Source organism: Hemitrygon akajei, chromosome 13, assembly GCF_048418815.1.
Source record: "Hemitrygon akajei chromosome 13, sHemAka1.3, whole genome shotgun sequence".
Taxonomy (NCBI): domain Eukaryota; kingdom Metazoa; phylum Chordata; class Chondrichthyes; order Myliobatiformes; family Dasyatidae; genus Hemitrygon; species Hemitrygon akajei.
In genome coordinates, this window is record NC_133136.1 from 11194723 (window position 1) to 11212047 (window position 17325).

Sequence of the window (17325 nt, forward strand, 5' to 3'; positions counted from 1 at the left end):
TATGCCATTTGGACATTAGTAATCATGAATGAGCAGAGAAGTTGAAGCTGCTTCACGTGACATGCACGATCAGCCAATCTGAACAGCCGCATATGGATTCCCGTCAGGCTCCACCTTCAAGGCCTTGACTGCGGTGAGCTCTCGTTCTGTGCACGCTCAGAGCATTGTTTTGTCTGAGTTTGTGTGCTCCTCGGCAGTCTGGCAGCCAGACAGGCACTGCCTGAAGTAACTGGGGAGGCTTCCATTGATCGATTGAAATGGTGTGGAGTGAATTAATGTGAGGCAGTCAGTCTGTCTATCAAAACACTCGAGGAATCTTGGGCAGAACCGATCGGCGCTGGCAAGCTCAGTTTACTGGAGGGCTGAACTACATACATGATGGAGATAATTTGTACATTTGCTCCTTTCCTCATGGATTGTAAGAGGAACCCATTGACATTGCTTCAGTTTATGACTGCAACTGGAACCAGACATTAAATTAATATCTTTAGCCAGCATATTTTATTGAATGAATTGTAAGGCATCAAATAATATTACTTAATATTTGGAATGTTTATCTTTACAAATCTTCAACTTAATCTTGGACGATCTGAAAAATCTGAAAAATACAAATCTGAAAAATACACAAAGAAACCCAAATCTATTAATTAAAAAATGCTGACCTTTTGATGTGTAATTTCTGCACTTCTTCATAGTTTTATAAACATGAGATTCTGGAAAGCCAGAGTAACACATTCAAGATGCTGGAGGAACTCAGCAGATCAGATAGCATCTCTGGAGGGGAATAAACAGTCAAGATTTTGGGCCGAGACCTTTTATCAGGACATTAGTTTTTAAAAAACTAAATATTTAAAAGTATTTTAATTAGTTGCAATATTGTCCTTAACTGAAAAAAAGTACTGTACCTAGCCCCATGCATCATAGTCAATGTCTTTTCTTCACCAGAATGTGGGAAAGAAATTGATTAGTGCTGACATTGTTCAGGATCTGAATAGGATAGGGTCAAAGGGCTGAGGGGTCAGGGCCAGTGTTGGGCTCTGGAAAGAGCTTTGGGAATCAGGTCAGCTGGTGGTGAGATAAAGGTCCATGATTGGTCCAGATGCATATTGAGGAGTTGGTGGCTATGATCATTGGATGGGAGGGAGATTTCCAGAGGAAGATTTACTGAGTTGGTGTCAGGTGAACAGGTGTAGGTTTTCAATTTTTTTCTTATTTGGAGATACAGTGCAGAACAGGCCCTTTTAGCCTTTCAAGCCGTACGACGCAGCAACCCACCTATTTAGCCCCAGCCTAATCACAGGACAACTTACAATGATGAATTAATCTACTAACTGGACGTCTCTGCACTGTGGGAGCAAACCAGAGCATCTAGAGGAAACCCATGTATACACGGGAAGGAATGGATAAAATTGCTTACAGGGGAACTCTGAACTCCGACGCCACAAGCTGTACTAGTGTCGCGCTAACTGCTATGCTACCGTGGCACCCCAAGTAAAGGAATCATCCAGGAGCCTCGGGACCTCTCACACCCTAAGCAATGATCATAACCCTTGATCAACAAGCCAGATTAAATTGGACACGTTGCAAGCTTGCCAGAGCTGAGGGAAACACTGCTGAGGTCAGGGCAGCTTCAGTGATAGATGGTTTAGCACATAAAAATGGCACTTATGATCAAACTTTTGGGCACTAATTTGAGTTTTGTTAATCTAAACATGATGTTAATCACTGAAATAACTCAAATTCAAGTTTAGAAACTACATGTCTCCTTTGGTTATGTATAGCAGTACCTGTCATTTTCATACGCTGAAGAAGCTAAAAATGTCTCTTAAAGATTTAAAGGTTTGCTTTATTTGTCACGTGTACATTGGAACTTGTAGTGAAGTGTCAATAATCAACACAGTCCAGGGAAATGCTGGGAGCAGCCTACAAGTGTCGCCATGCTTCTGGCACCAACATAGCATGGTCACAACTTCCTGACTCTAACCCATATGTTGGAATATGGAAGGAAACCAGAGCATCTGGAGGAAACCCACATGATGACGGGGAGGACATACGGATTCTGTACAGAAAGTGGCGGGAATTAAACCTCAATCTTCTGATCTCTGATACTGCGAAGCGTTATGCTAAGCATTACACTCCTTTGAGTGGGAAGATCGTGTCAGAGAGAATATAATGTGTCAGAAATGTTTTTCCAAGAACAACAACCATGCACTAATACCTGGTGGGTATTATTCTCACCTTATTCGTATGAAATTACCAAGATTTATAATTCTTGTATGCCAATCCCACAGTGACAATCCCTAAAATATTACTTGCTTTTATAATTGCTTACTTATACCTTCAAATTAACTGTGATACAAACAAAAAAGGCATCCAGATCTTGAATACCAGTGTTTTTGAGGTGCTTAATCAACTTATTTATTTTTTCTATCAAACATTTGTAAGTTCGCATTTCCTCACATTTTTTCTGACATGATCTTGCCCAATCCTTTAATCTGTCTGTATGCCTTTTTAGTCTCTTCTCATAATTTCATAATGTATCAGAGTGGGATTTCCTTTGTTTTAGGTATTGAATTGTCCACAATATGTTTAAGATTATCTTTGGATTATTGTCACTCCTACTCACAGTCCTTATTGCAACGCCTGTAGTGTCCTGACTCATTGGTGCAAGAAGTAATCCATTTTATCATCAGTGTCCAGATGGAGAACAATTTGAATACAGAACATGAATTCATCTTCAACATTATTGCAGCAACTTTGGTTTGCTGCATCCAAAAAATTCTGCATAATGATTTTCTAAACCAAGATCTTTTAAATTTTTGTTCTTTATCACAGAATTTGCTAATCAAGGTTCCTTGCTACATTTCCAATTTACATGTCCAGTTCCCTGGAATGTTCAGCTCATACAGCAAACAGTATAATCTGTTACAACACAGGCCCCTAACAAGAGCACATTTACTTTCTTGTTCTTTCACCTGAGATACCACTTGTAGATGGCCATCAATACAGTTTCTGTTATCAGTAATCTGGTATGAGAAGACCATGATCACTTTTCATCTTGCTGTCTTTTCTTTATCTATCATCATGTTACTTTATTTCTATTGGTTGCTCTTACAACGATTAATAAAACAATCGTAAGCAACAAGTTTTGTGCTGCATTGTTGATTTTCAAAGAAACTTTGGATCACAAAAGCATCAGGATCCAACAAGGTCAAGACAGAAATAGAAGAGTTTGTGGAAGGAAATTCAGAATGTAATCAGAATCAGGTTTAATATCACTGGCATATGCTGTGAAATTTGTTGTTTTGCTGCTGCAATACATTGCAATACATAATAATAAAAATAAATAATGCATATATTTGGGATCAAGTGATATCACTGGTAGAGTGAGGTAAAATGTGCCTGAGGCAGAAAATAGAAAGCAGATGTGAATTTTAGGCAGGTTACAGAGGTAGGGAGGCAGGAAGCTATGGAAGTACATAGATTAGAATTTTATATGGACTGATAGTGAATGAACTGCAAACCAATGTTAGTCTATTAAAATGAATGACCAAAATTAGTGATGGGCAGAACAGCTCTGCATAAAACTTACACATGGCGAAACATGTAAGATCGGCCAGATTAATATTAAAAATAGTTGAGGGAGTGTTGCTGAATGTATAGATGAAGCTATGCAAAGGACACAAGTTAGATGGGGATGGAGATGAACTATGCGATGCAAATTTTTTTTGTATGAAAGGAGAAAGGAAGTGCTTTTCAGAACATAGAGATACGGTAAGTCACCCTACACCTAGCTGATGTTCTTTCAGTATGAAAGAACATAGGTGAGCACTATGGCAATGTACCAGCGTTTGAAAATGGAACCAATAGCAGAATAGTGTGATTGCTCAAATTTTTGAGGAAGAACTGACAACATTGAAAATTCTCAACAGGTTGCACAGCATCTGTGGACAGAGTTGTGGGCATAATATGTCACAATGACCGTTCATCTGAACAATTGTTGAGCCAATGTTTGCAAGGGTTGGGAGAACTCTTGTGGTAGCAGTATTGAAAGGTGGGCTGGAGATTGTGAACATTTAAAATATAGGGGCCACAAGGCATACTGGTTGATAAATTTCTTATGCTCTGCTGACAGTTAGACGAGAAGCTAGACTGGACTGCCAACACAGATGCCTTGTGCAGGAAGGCACAGAGTCGAATGTACTTCCTAAGAAGGTTGGCGTCATTCAATGTCTGTAGTGAGATGCTGAAGATGTTCTATAGGTCAGTTGTGGAGAGCGCCCTCTTCTTGTGGTGGCGTGTTGGGGAGGAAGCATTCAGGAGAGGGACGCCTCACGTCTTAATAAGCTGGTAAGGAAGGCGGGCTCTGTCGTGGGCAAAGTACTGGAGAGTTTAACATCGGTAGCTGAGCGAAGGGCGCTGAGTAGGCTACGGTCAATTATGGATAACTCTGAACATCCTCTACATAGCACCATCCAGAGACAGAGAAGCAGTTTCAGTGACAGGTTACTATCGATGCAATGCTCCTCAGACAGGATGAAGAGGTCAATACTCCCCAATGCCATTAGGCTTTACAATTCTACCGCCAGGACTTAAGAACTTTTTAAAGCTATTATTAATGCTTTTTGAGATGGTGATTTAGATGCATATCATATTTTTTTTACTGAGTTAAGTATTGTGTGTAATTAGTTTTGCTACAACAAGTGTATGGGACATTGGAAAAAAGTTGAATTTCCCCATGGGGATGAACAAAGTATCTATCTATCTATCTATCTATCTTTACCAGTGCTGGACTTATCAGTATATGGTGACATACACATACTTTGATAATAAATTTACTTTGTGCTTTGTTGTTTGTCCTTTGTTGATCAACGTGAGTGGAGAGTATTCAACAATTATGGGCCTAGCACCTTGTTTTAGCCAACGGAACATCACTGCAACTCATTGATACAACCCCAGCTTTCCATTTGACTTGCTCTGAACGTTTACTCAGTGGCCACTTTGTTAGGTACCTCCTGTACCTAATAAAGTGGCCACTGATTGTATGTTCATGGTCCTCTACTACAGTAGCCTATCCTCAAGGTTCAACGTGTTGTGCATTCAGAGATGCTCTTCTGCACACCATTGTTGTCTAGTTATTTGAGTTACCCTCGTTCTCCCGTCAGCTTGAACCAGTCTGGCCATTCTTCTCTGACCACTCTCATTAACAAGGCATTTTCACCCACTAAGTGCCATTCATTGAGTGTTTTTAGTTTTTCACACCATTATCTATAAACTCAAGAGACTTGTGTCTGAAAATCCCAGAAGATCAGCAAAACTGAGGCTACGTCCACACTGGACTGGATAATTTTGAAAACGTCGGTTTCGCGTAAAAACGATAGGTGTCCACACTATGCGTTTTTGAAAATATCTCTATCCACACTGAAACGGAGATTTCGGCAAATTTCCTCCTCCTGCGCATGCGCAGGACACATCTACTGAAAACAAGCGATATGTTTGGTGTCGAATCTCGCTGTAAAAGTGCGCATTTGTGTAGTTACAGACTAGAAAAACTTAAAACGACGAACAGCTGTTGGCTTTCGCGCAGCGGAACTTAAAAGTAAAAAAAAACAAATACTGGAGCGTACGGAGGCAACTGACAGGAAGTTCACTGACAGATTGACCCAGCTGATGACGAACATTGAAAAACTGACTAACTCTGTTCACCTTGTTAAATATATAAATGTTTTAATGTCTGCATCAGTGTTATCTTGTATTTCCATACAATGTTACATTAGGCTGTTACACATCTATTGTCAGAGAAGTACTTGCATAAAAAGGTAAACCACCTTCATACAAGCAAGGACAGAAAACAGGGCAAAGTGAGTATACATATTCATTCAGTAAGTTATGGGTCAAAGTATTTGGTGGACGAAAACGCCATTTTTGTGTGGACGGAGGGTAAAAACGAAGAGAAAAAGCTTCGGTTACGGATTTATCCGGCGTAGTGTGGACGTAGCCTGAGGTGCTCAACCAACCCCACTTGGCATCATTAATCATTCTACAGTCCAAGTCGCTTAGATCACATTTGTCCCCAGTCTAATGCTTGCTCTGAACAACAACTGAACCTCTTGACCATGTCTGCATACCTGCAAACATTGAGTTGCTGCCTCATAATTGGTTGATTAGATATTTTCATTAATGAACAGGTGTACCTAATAAAGTGGCCACTGAGTGTATGTGTGCCCAAAAAGTGAATTGCATATGACAATATGGATTCTAAGGTTAAAGATTAGATTTAACTTAAAATGCATGATTATAATTGTTTAATGGGTTTCCTTACAGCTGGTGTGACAGCAGAAGCTATTCAAACAACTAGTGGAAGTTCTGATTTACAAGGGGCAGATACCAAAGTTCAAGAAGAGGAACCTGACCTAGCAGATGATGACATTAGTGCAGGTGAGTGATTCTATTTTCAGACCTGTGAAAGGTTTATCAACATTTTTTTTTGTTTTGAAAGAAATCCTTAATTGGATAACTGATGCAGATGAAAAAAAAAACAGCTCTACATTGTTAACTATTATGAAATATAAAACTTTTGCTCAACCTCTGCCATAGAAACTACCTCATACCCAAATAGAGACACATAACATTCATGGATATTCTTTGGATCTTAGTTTAACAGAACTATCATGTCATATTTCTACCAACCTTAATATTTGTTTTATGTAACTTCTGTGATTTTTAATAAAGTTTAACTGTAGTAGTGTGTTAATGACAATGACTTCATTCTGTTCAGAGTCAATCATTTTCTGCTCAAACACAGTGTCTGTAAAAAGTATACCCCCCTGGAAGTTTTCATGTTTTATTGTTTTACAACATTGAATCACAGCAGATTTAATTTGGCTTTTTTTCTTGATACCGATCAACAGAAAAGACTATTTCGTGTCAAAGTGAAAACAGATCTCTACAAAGTGATCTAAATCAATTACAAATATAGAACACAATATCATTTATTGAATAAGCATTCACATCCCTTTAATATGACACTCCATATCATAACATGTGTAGCCAATTAATTTTTTAAAGTCATAGAATTAGTTAATTGGAGATCACCTATGTGCAGTCAAGGTGTTTAAATTAATTGTAGTAAAAGTACACCTGTCTCTGGAAGGTCCAACTGCTGGTGAGTCAGTAACCTGGCAAAAACTACACCACGAAAAGAAAAGGACACTCCAAGCAACTCCACAAAAAGGTTATTGAAAAGCACAAGTCAGGATATGGATACAAAAAATTTCCAAGTCACTGAATATCCCTTGGAGTACAGTTTAGTCAATCATCAAGAAATGGAAAAAATATGGCACAGTTGTAAATCTGCCTAGAGCAGGCCATCCTCAAAGACTGAGTGACAGTGCAAGAAGGGGATTAGTGAGGGAGCCACCAAGAGACCTATGACAACTCTGGAGGAGTTACAAGCTTCTTTGGCTGTGGTGGGAGAGATTGCACATATAATAACTGTTGCCTGGGTGCTTCACCAGTCGCAGCTTTATGGGAGAGTGGCAAAGAGAAAGCCACTGTTGAAAAAAACTGACATGAAATCTGAGTTTGCCAGAAGGCTCGTGGAAGACTCAGAAATCAGCTGAAAGAAGATTCTATGGTCTGATGAAACCAAGATTGAGCTTTTTGGCCATCAGACTAAACGTTATGTTTGGTGTAAACCAAACACGCACATCATCAAAAACATGCCATCCCTACCATGAAGCATGGTGGTGCTGCATCATGCTGTGGAGATGTTTCTCCGGAGTAGGCACTGGAAGGCTTGTGAAGGTAGAGGGTAAAATGAATACAGCAAAATACAGGGAAATCTTGGAGGAAAACCTAATGAGGTCTGCAAGAGAACTGTGACTTGGGAGAAGATTTGTTTTCCTGCAAGACAATGATCCCAAGCATAAAGCCAAAGCTGCACAGGAATGGCTGAAAAACAACAAAGTTAATGTCCTGGAGTGGCCAAGTCAGAGTCCAGACCTCAATCCAATTGAGAATTTGTGATTGGACTTGAAAAGGGCTGTTCACTCATGATCTCCTTGCAATCTGACAGAGCTTGAGCAGTTATGCAAAGAAGAATTGGAAAAAATTGTAGTTTCCAGGTGTGCAAAGTTTATAGAGACCTACCCACACAGAGTCGAGGCTGTAATTGCTGCCAAAGGTGTATCTACTGAATACTGACTTGAAGGGGGTGAGTAATTATACAATCAATTATTTTGTGTTTAATAATTCTAATAAATTTAAACCAATTTGTAGAAATTTCTTTTCACCTTGACATGAAAGTGTCTTTTCTGTTGATCAGTGTCAAAAAAGCCAAATTAAATCCACTGTGATTCAATGTTGCAAAACAATAAAACATGAAAACCTCTGGGGGCAGGGTGAATACTTTTGATAGGCACTGTATCTGCTTGTGACTGTTTAAATTTTTTATAGCTGAATGGAAAGGAATAACTAAATCAAATTAGTTACATGTGGCTTTGGAGACAGTGGTGTATCTTGTAATATTAAGTCAAACAGGAGATTTCTGTTTCAACATAGCAAAGAATAAAGGTGTGTTGTTTTTAAACGTTAATGTTTTATCCTGAGTAGCTTACCTACTAGTTGTCAAAAGTTTCGGCTTTTCCAAGACCTTGAATGTGAAGTAAATTAATTGAAACTGATAACTATAATTAAAGGGAAATAATTTCCAGTGTATTCAAATTCTGAGCTGAATCTTTGGTATATTATTAAAGTTTCTTAAACTAGCTGCTGACCAACAAACTGTTTCTAATATATATTGAATTTATAATTTGACTAGACTTACCTCTATTATTTTTATTAAATCTTATGATATCAAATAAATCTTTTTTTTTACGGAAGTGCAGCTGTTAGTGCGACACTATTACAGCTCGGGGTGGTGGAGTTTGGATCCAGTATCCTGAGTAAGGAGATTGTATGTCCTGTTAGGAGAGTTTGCGTGTTTCCTCTGAGTTCCAGTTTCCTCCCATAGTGTAAAGGCATACCGGTTAGTTGGCTAATTAGTCATTATAAATTGTCCCGTGTTAGGTTTAAGTTTAAATTGGGGGTTTCTTGACGGCATGGCTCAAAGGGTCTGAAAGGCCTATTCTGCTCTGTATCTCTAAATAAATAGTAGTTTCACACAGTTGCAGACAATTTATATTTCTGTTGCTCTGTTAATATAATAATATAATAAAAATTCAACTTTGTACTGTTGGTATATAAGAACTTTGAACTGAATTGATTTTATTTCTAACATCCTACACATACATGAGTAAAAATCTTTATGTTACATCCCCATCTAAATGTGCAATGTGCAATCATAGTAGTTTATATTAACTTGTAATAAATAGAAGAGTCAAATCAGCATGAGTTAATCAGTCTGATGGCCTGGTGGAAGAAGCTGTGCCAGAGCCTGTTGGTCCTGGCTTTTATGCTGTGGTACTGTTTCCCAGATGGTAGCAGCTGGAATAGATTGAATGTGGTTCAAGAAGGTTGTCTTTAAACAGTGGGCTGTAATGTTTTACAATTTAAAATTTTAAAGGAGTTTTATTGTTGTTTTACTGGATGTTTAAGGTTAGTGTCTTTTTCTCTACACCCTTCCCTGTCCCATATGAAATTACAGAAGGTGGCTCTTGCTTTTTATAGACTACCTTGGCTGAAAGCTGAGTCAAAGAAAGGCATTCCTGCAACAAGCTTCCAAATCACTAGAGTCTGTACCATACTTTAGCCAGGCTGTGTGCTGAAACAAAATTTTGTTGTAAATTTTTCTCCAATGATTTCAAGGATGTTGCCTGGACTTGAGGACCTGAGTGGTGAATGAGCAGAGATTTCATAGGGCTATACAAAATTATGAGAGGTATAGAGAGGGTAAATGCAAGCAGGCTTCTTCTACTGAGGTTGGGTGAGATTAGAACTGCAAGTCATGGATTAAGGGTGAAAGATGAACTGTTTATGGAGAACTTGGGGAGGAACTTCACTCAGAGGGTGGTGAGAGTGTGGAGCAAACTGCTAGCAGAAGTAGTGGATGAGGGTTTGATTTCAACATTAAGGAGAAGTTTGGGTAGGTACATGGATGGGAGGAATGTGAGAGGCTATGGTCCAGATGCAAATCAATTGGATTATACAGACTAATAGTTCGGCATGAATGAAATGAGCACAAAGTCCTGTTTTTCTGCTGTAAGGTTCTACAACTCTCTAAACAAGTCCTTTATGTTGTTCAGTAAAGGACCACATGCATAATAGTTATTAATATGTTACAGATTCAAAAAAACTTCAGAGTAATATTACATCAATTTTGAAAGTAGAAAACAATGAGACAGTAGTATTTGCAGGGAGAGAGACAATTGGAAACTAATGTCAAGGTCTTGAACAACTTTCATTGCAAATGACCTCTGACCATGGAATTCCATTCTCAAGAAAGCTGTGAAAGGCATATTGCACCACGGTCAATATAGTTCATTATTCCTCTTTGATTGAAAAATCATAGATTTTGAACTGATTTGTTTACTGATTTGCAATAAAGTCTATTACCTTCTCAAAATGTGCACCCAAATCCATTGACTGCCATTAATTAAGCCTGTAGTTTATTAGATCATCTGTAGCAGTTTCATTGTTTTTGTTGTGTATGTTTCATTGATAATGTGCATAATATTAGTTTATGTAGTAAAATTTATTTTAAAATTCTTGGCTGTCTTCAATGATTTATGATGCAAAACATTCTAATTAAATAATGTGTCTTTATTTGCCAATTTCCCATAAAACATTGTTATTCCAGTTATTTAAAAGAAGTTATAGTTTCATAAAAGGATCTATATTTTATGTCTGTTTTATAGGCCCAAGTTAGATTTTGTTCAATGAAGCCAATATGAAATGTATGTCTGAAAGACAGTACAGGCCATTTGGCCCATGATGTTGTGCCAGCCTTTTAACCTACTTCACAATCAATTTAACCCTTACGTCCCACAGAGCTCTTCATTTTTCTTTCATCCATGTAGCTATTAAAGAGTCTCTTAAATGTCCTGAATGTACCTGCCTCTACTATCACCCCTAGTAGCACATTTCTCACACCCTCCACCCTCTGATGTCTCTGACTATCTCTCAATAGTTTTCTCCACATGCTTTAACGTTATCCCCCTTCATGTTAGCCATTTCTGTTCTGTGAAAATGGTGTGGCGTGTCCACTTTATCTCTGCCGTTTATCATCTTGCACACTTCTATAAAGTCACCTGTCATTCTTCTCTCCAAAGGGTAAAGCTCTAGATCGTTCAATTTATCCTCATAAGATATGCTTTCTAATCCAAGTAGCATCCTGGTAAATCTCCTCTGCATCCTCTAAAGCTTCACATCCTTCCTGTAATGAGGTGACCAGAACTGAACACAATATTCCAAAGTGTGGACTAACCAGGGTTTTATAGAACTGAAACAGTAACTCATGGCTCTTGCACTCAATTCCCCAACTAATGAACGCCAAGACACCTTATCACTTCTTAACCACCTTATCAACTTGTGTGGCAACTTTGAGGGATCTATGGACATGGAACCCAAGATCTCTTATTCCTATACATTGCTAAGGATCCCACCATTAACTCTATACTCTGTAAGTAAAAGAATAGTATTTCCATGGACTTTGCTGTCTTGAATGAGGCGAATGTTAGATTTTTAATGTACTTCACTGTATTCAAGTGTATGTACAGTGTCATGCAATAAAAAAGGATTTAGTGGTTATTTAAATTCCAGGAAAATCCTATATAGTCATTCATTAATGTAATTTACATCTGTTTGTGTGGATTTGTTCATGTTATAGTATTTTATCAATTATTTTAAATTTTCAGATCCCTTAAATAAACTTCTCAGTCAATGCAATAGAGCCATAGTTATACAGCATAGAGACAGGCCCTTTGGCTAATCTCGTCCATGCTGATCAAGATGCCTACTGAGCTAATTTCATTTGCCTGCATTTGGACCATCTCTCTCTAAGCCTTTCCTCTCCATGCACCTTTTAAATGTTGGACTTGTACTCTGCTCCACCATTTCCCTTGGTAGCTCGTTTTGCATGGCCAACACCATATGTAAAAAGGTTGACCCTCAGTTCTCCTCTAATTTTTTTTATTATTGAGATTCAACACAGAGTAGGCACTTTGGATCTGCACCAACCAGCAACCTCTGATTTAACCCAATCACAGGACAATTTATAATAACCAAATTAACCTACCAACCGGTACATTTTTAGTCTGTAGGAGTAAACTGGAGCACCCAGAGAAAATTCTTGCAGTCACAGGGAGAAGCTACAAACACCTTATAGGCAGAGTTGGGAATTGAATCTGGGTCACTGGTATTGTAAAGCATTATGCTAACCACTATGCTACTGTGCCACCCTATTTTCTCTTTCACCTTAAATCAATGCCTTCTGGTTTTATACTCCCCTACCTGGGTAAAAACTTTGACCTTATCTATGCCCCTTGTGATTTAGGTCTCTTGAGAACAGGGGTTTGCAACCTGGTGTCCACAGACCCCTCGGTTAATGGTAGAGGTTCTTGCCACAAAACAGGTTGGGAACCCTTGCTGTGGATTAGGAGGTCACGCTTCAATATGCTCCATAGAGAAAAGTCTCAGTCTCTCTGTGTGATTCAAGCCCTCCAATCCAGAATCTTTACTTTATCCCACTTAATGACTTCTTTCCTGTAGAAGGGTGACCAGAACGGCACACAATACTACAAGTGTGAACTTGCCAATATTATGTATAGTTGTATTATGATGCTTCGACCGATAAGTCATGGCAAAAATGCTCTAAACACCACAAGTTAGAACGAATTGGTAAAGGTAAGTTAACATTGACCTATGATCAAGGATTAACTTTATTTCCTATATAGATTTACATGTATTAGGGATTTGTTGTGGTGTGTTGTGCGACATGCAACAAGAATAAAGAATTATATAAAGTTAAAGTGCAGATACGAAATAAAATGTACATAAATATATATATATATTCCAGCCTGTATTTACAGTGTAGACAGCATTATAAAAAGTGGTTTAAAGTGCTTACAGTTCAGTGCAATAACTGACGTAATAGGTATGGTGGGGTGGGGGGGGGTTTAGAGGGGCTAACTAGAATCATTGATCAGGTTAACTGCCTGGGGGAAGAAATTTAAGATGGTGCAAAGTTTTTATGTTTTAATAGCCCCATAGTGCTTTCCAGAAGGGAGCTTTTGGAAAAGGCAATTTTCTGGGTGGGTAGTGTTCACAATGATTATCCCTGCTGCTTCTTTATCCTGGACATATTTAAGTCCTGCAGAGATGGTAGACTGCATCCAATGACTTTTTCTGTCAGTTTGCTGTAGATTTTGTGTATTGTGAGAGGGTGCTGCACCAAACCAGACAGTAATGGCTGATGTGACATTGTTCTCTAACATAGCTGAGTAGAATTGCACCAGCATAGTCTGGAGAAGATGGAATCATCCCCTCTAAACTAATCAGTAAACTCCAAGACCTGGGCATCAATACCCCCTTGTGTAATTGGATCCTGGATTTCCTCACTTGCAGGTTCGGATTGGCTAAAACATCTGCTCCACAATCTCCATCAGCACAGGAGCACTACAGGGATGCATGTTTAGCCCCATGCTTCACTCGCTTTAAACCTATGACTGTGGCTAAGTACAGCTGCAACACCATATACAACTTTGCTGATGACACACTGTTGTGGACCATATCAAAGGTGGTGATGAATCAGCATACAGGAGGGCGATCGGAAATTTGGCTGAGTGGTGTAATAACAACCTCTTATTCAATGTCAAGAAGACCAAGGAGCTCATGTAGACCTCAGAAGAGCCAGTAGTCATTGGAGGATTAGAGGTGGAGAGAGTCAGTAACTTTCAATTTCTGCATGTGACTATCGCAGAGGACTTGTCCTGGACCCATCACCTAAATATAATTGCAAAGAAAGCACGACAGCGCCTCAACTCCTTGAATCTGCGGAGATGCTGCGGATTCAGCATGACATCTAAAACTTCTATAGATGTGTGGTGGAAATTGTGCTGACTGCATACATTACAGCCTGGTATGAGAACACCAATGGCTTGAGTGGAAAATCCTACAAAAGGTAGTGGATTCAGCCCGGTACATCACGGATAAAAATCTCCTAACTATTGAGCGCATCTACAAGAAACGTAGCCATAGAAAAGCAGCATCCATCAAAGATTCTCAACACCCAGGCCATGGTCTTTTCTTGCTGCTGCAATCAGGTAGAAGGCACAAGAGCCTCAGAACTCATACCACCAGCTTCAAAAACATTTACTACCCCTCAACCATTAGACTTCTGACCACATTAATTCTATTTCTGGTGTTCCCCAACCAATGGTCTCCCTTTAAGGACTCTTTATCTTGGCGAAAGTTGTATCACCAGATGGAGAAACAGCAGTGTTCAAGCTCCTGGCTAGTGTGCTGCAAGGAGACACTCTGGCACCCTACATCTTTATAATCGTCCTTGATTACCCTCTACGTCAAGCTACCAAAGATCATGACAAGCTTGGTTTTACCATAAAACCAGTACAAACCAAAAAGGTCAGACCAGTTAACTCTCACAGATCTCAATTTTGCAGTTGACATAGTCCTGCTCTCTGAGCAGATTGAGGAAGCACAGCTGCTACTGACAAAAGTGGAAATTGAGTGCAATGAAGTTGGACGTCACCTAAACACTAAAAAGACAGAGTACGTTGCGTTCAACTGCGACGAAGGTACTCTCACAACCGTAAAGAATGATACCATTAAGAAAGTTTTAGACTTCAAGTACCTCGGGTCAGGAATGATGAGTTCAGAGAAAGACACTGATATGGAAGGCGATAGCGTGGAGGGCTGTGACGACATGAAGGAAATCTGGTGGCCGAACCTGACCAGAGGGCTCAAAAAGAGGATCTTCATAGCAGTCATAGAATCCATTCTCACATACGGATGCGAGGCGTGGACACTCACCAAGACCATGAGAAAGTCACTAGATGGTTGCTGTACACGAATGCTCCGGATGGCTCTTGATGTGAATTGGCAACAGCACATGAAGAACATCAAGCTCTATGATGACCTACTGATGCTCACTACTAAAATTGAGGTGAGAAGACTGCAACTAGCAGGGCACTGTCTACGCCACCCTGAGCTACCTGCCAGTCTAGTCATCACATGGGAGCCCAAGCATGGGAGGATGAACCCTGGGCGCCCTCCCAAGACTATGGTCAGCACGCTCCTAGAAGATAGCGGTGCGGCTAATGTAGATGAACTGAACACGGTGATAAGGGAGAGGCAGGAGTGGAGAGTCTGTCATCGTGCACGATGCCCGCCCCCTAGGCCTGAGTCGACTTAGTAGTAGTTATCTTGTTATTTCATACTTATTATTTATTGCTATTTATTTATATTTGCATTAGCACAGTTTATTGTTCATTGTTTCTATTTACAGTTACTGTTCTATAGATTTGCTAAGTATGGCCACAGGAAAACGTATATAGTGACATGTTATGTAATCTGATAGTAAGTTTTACTTTGAACTTTTTTCCAACTATGGCGACACCAGAGACTGCAGCTGCTGAAATTTGGGGCAAAAATGAAAAATAAAAACTTTTGGAGGAACTCAGCGGGTTGAGCTGTGTGTGTGTTGAGGATGGTGAGGAGAAGGAAGGTGGGGGAAAGGAATTGTCAATGTTTCATGTTGAGTCCCTGCATCAAGAGACTGGAAACTTTGTACAAATTGTCTGTGAATGGCAATGTGTGGGGCTGGGTTGGTTCTATTCCTTTTAAAACTTGTCAGAACTAGAGAATGGTCTGCATTTGAAATATTAACTTCAATGTTCCTTCTATATCGATTGAGTGACCTGCTGAGTAGCCAGGATTTCCTGTTGGTTTAGATTTCCAGTATTTGTGATTATTTTTGGTTAAGAATGGTGTTTTGATTTTGATTATTCAGATCCATCCAAGTGGAAGATGGACAGCTTTGTTGTGGTAATGAATAGCGATGTTGAACTAAAAGTAGGCTATTGACTCTATGCTTTCACTTCAAAGACCTTGGCTTCATTCCATGTAACTGAATTGTTCCATTACAGAAAAACATGTAGTATAAAGGAGTTAGCAATTCAGCAATTCTGTTATTCTTTCAGATCCTTTTACCTTGCTTCAAAGCCATTGTACATTAAATAAATTGCTGGAAGGAGTCAGCAGGTCAAGCAGCATCTGTGGAGGCGATGAGATGATCAGTGTTTCAGATCAGCACCTATATCAGGGTCCTGATAAACATTGTGTTGACCTGATACATCAACTTTTCCTTTCTTCCATTGAAGTTGTTTGACCATGCAGTTAGTGTAACACAGTACAGCGCCAGCGAATCAGGCAATGCACGCAAAATACTGGAGTAACTCAGCAGGCCAGGCGGCATCTTTAGAAAAGAATAAACAGTTGGCGTTTCAGGCCGAGGCCCTTCATCAGGACTGGAGAAAAAAAGATGAGGTCAGAGTAAGAAGGTGGGGGGAGGGGAGGAAGAAGTACTAGATAGTTGGTGATAGGTGAAACCGGGAGAGGGGGAGGGGTCTCTTGTTTGCCAGCAAACCAGGTTTATTTCCCACCACTATCTGTAAGGTGTTTGTATGTTCTCCTTGTGACCGCGTAGGTTTCCTCCAACATTCTAAAGACGTACGGTTAGTAGGTTAATTGTTCACGTTTTAGGTGGCATGGGCTGCTGGGCCAAAAGGGTTTGTTGCTATGCTGTATCCCTGAACAAATATAAACAAGTTACTTAATAAATCTAACGTCTTGGATGAGAGGAGCTAGTGTACTAGATCCAAATTTATTGTTGGCGCACAGTTTGATTGTATATTTAGAGCAGGGGTTCCCAACTTTTTTTATGCCATGGGGCCACACTTTGCCAACAAACTGTAAACCAAGAGATCTGTGGGCCCCAGGTTGGGAACCCCTGGTTTAGTAGAAATGGTGGACAGGGTTCAGAGAAATAGACTTGTTAACCACCGCTCCTCCCACAATCCTTCTGACTGGCTACTCAGGAAGGAGGTACAGAAGCATCAGGACGAGGTCTGTCAGACTGGGTAACAGCTTCTTTCCTCAGGTTGTGAAACTAATGAATACCCTGCTACCTATGAGGATGCATCACTAGGACAGCGATCTGTTTACTGTTACCTGTGCTTCACACTTCATGCATTTTGAATTGCATTTTATTAACATATTTATAGTAATATTTTGCTTTGTGTTGTGTGTGATATATGTTTTGTGGGGGAACCATGGTCCAGAGGAACATTGTTTCGTTTGCTTGCATAT

At 39.6% G+C, this 17325-nt stretch overlaps 1 protein-coding gene across 5 annotated transcripts in view; it reads left to right on the plus strand.

Annotated features, from left to right (window-relative positions):
• The window catches only part of wdr7 (WD repeat domain 7), a 573837-nt gene that overhangs the window by 252205 nt on the left and 304307 nt on the right, over positions 1–17325 (plus strand). For all 5 annotated transcript variants that reach the window (XM_073064130.1, XM_073064129.1, XM_073064131.1 and 2 more), the window contains one exon: positions 6325–6438. In XM_073064130.1, coding sequence (XP_072920231.1) covers positions 6325–6438 — 114 coding nt within the window. The remainder of the gene's footprint in view (positions 1–6324; positions 6439–17325) is intronic.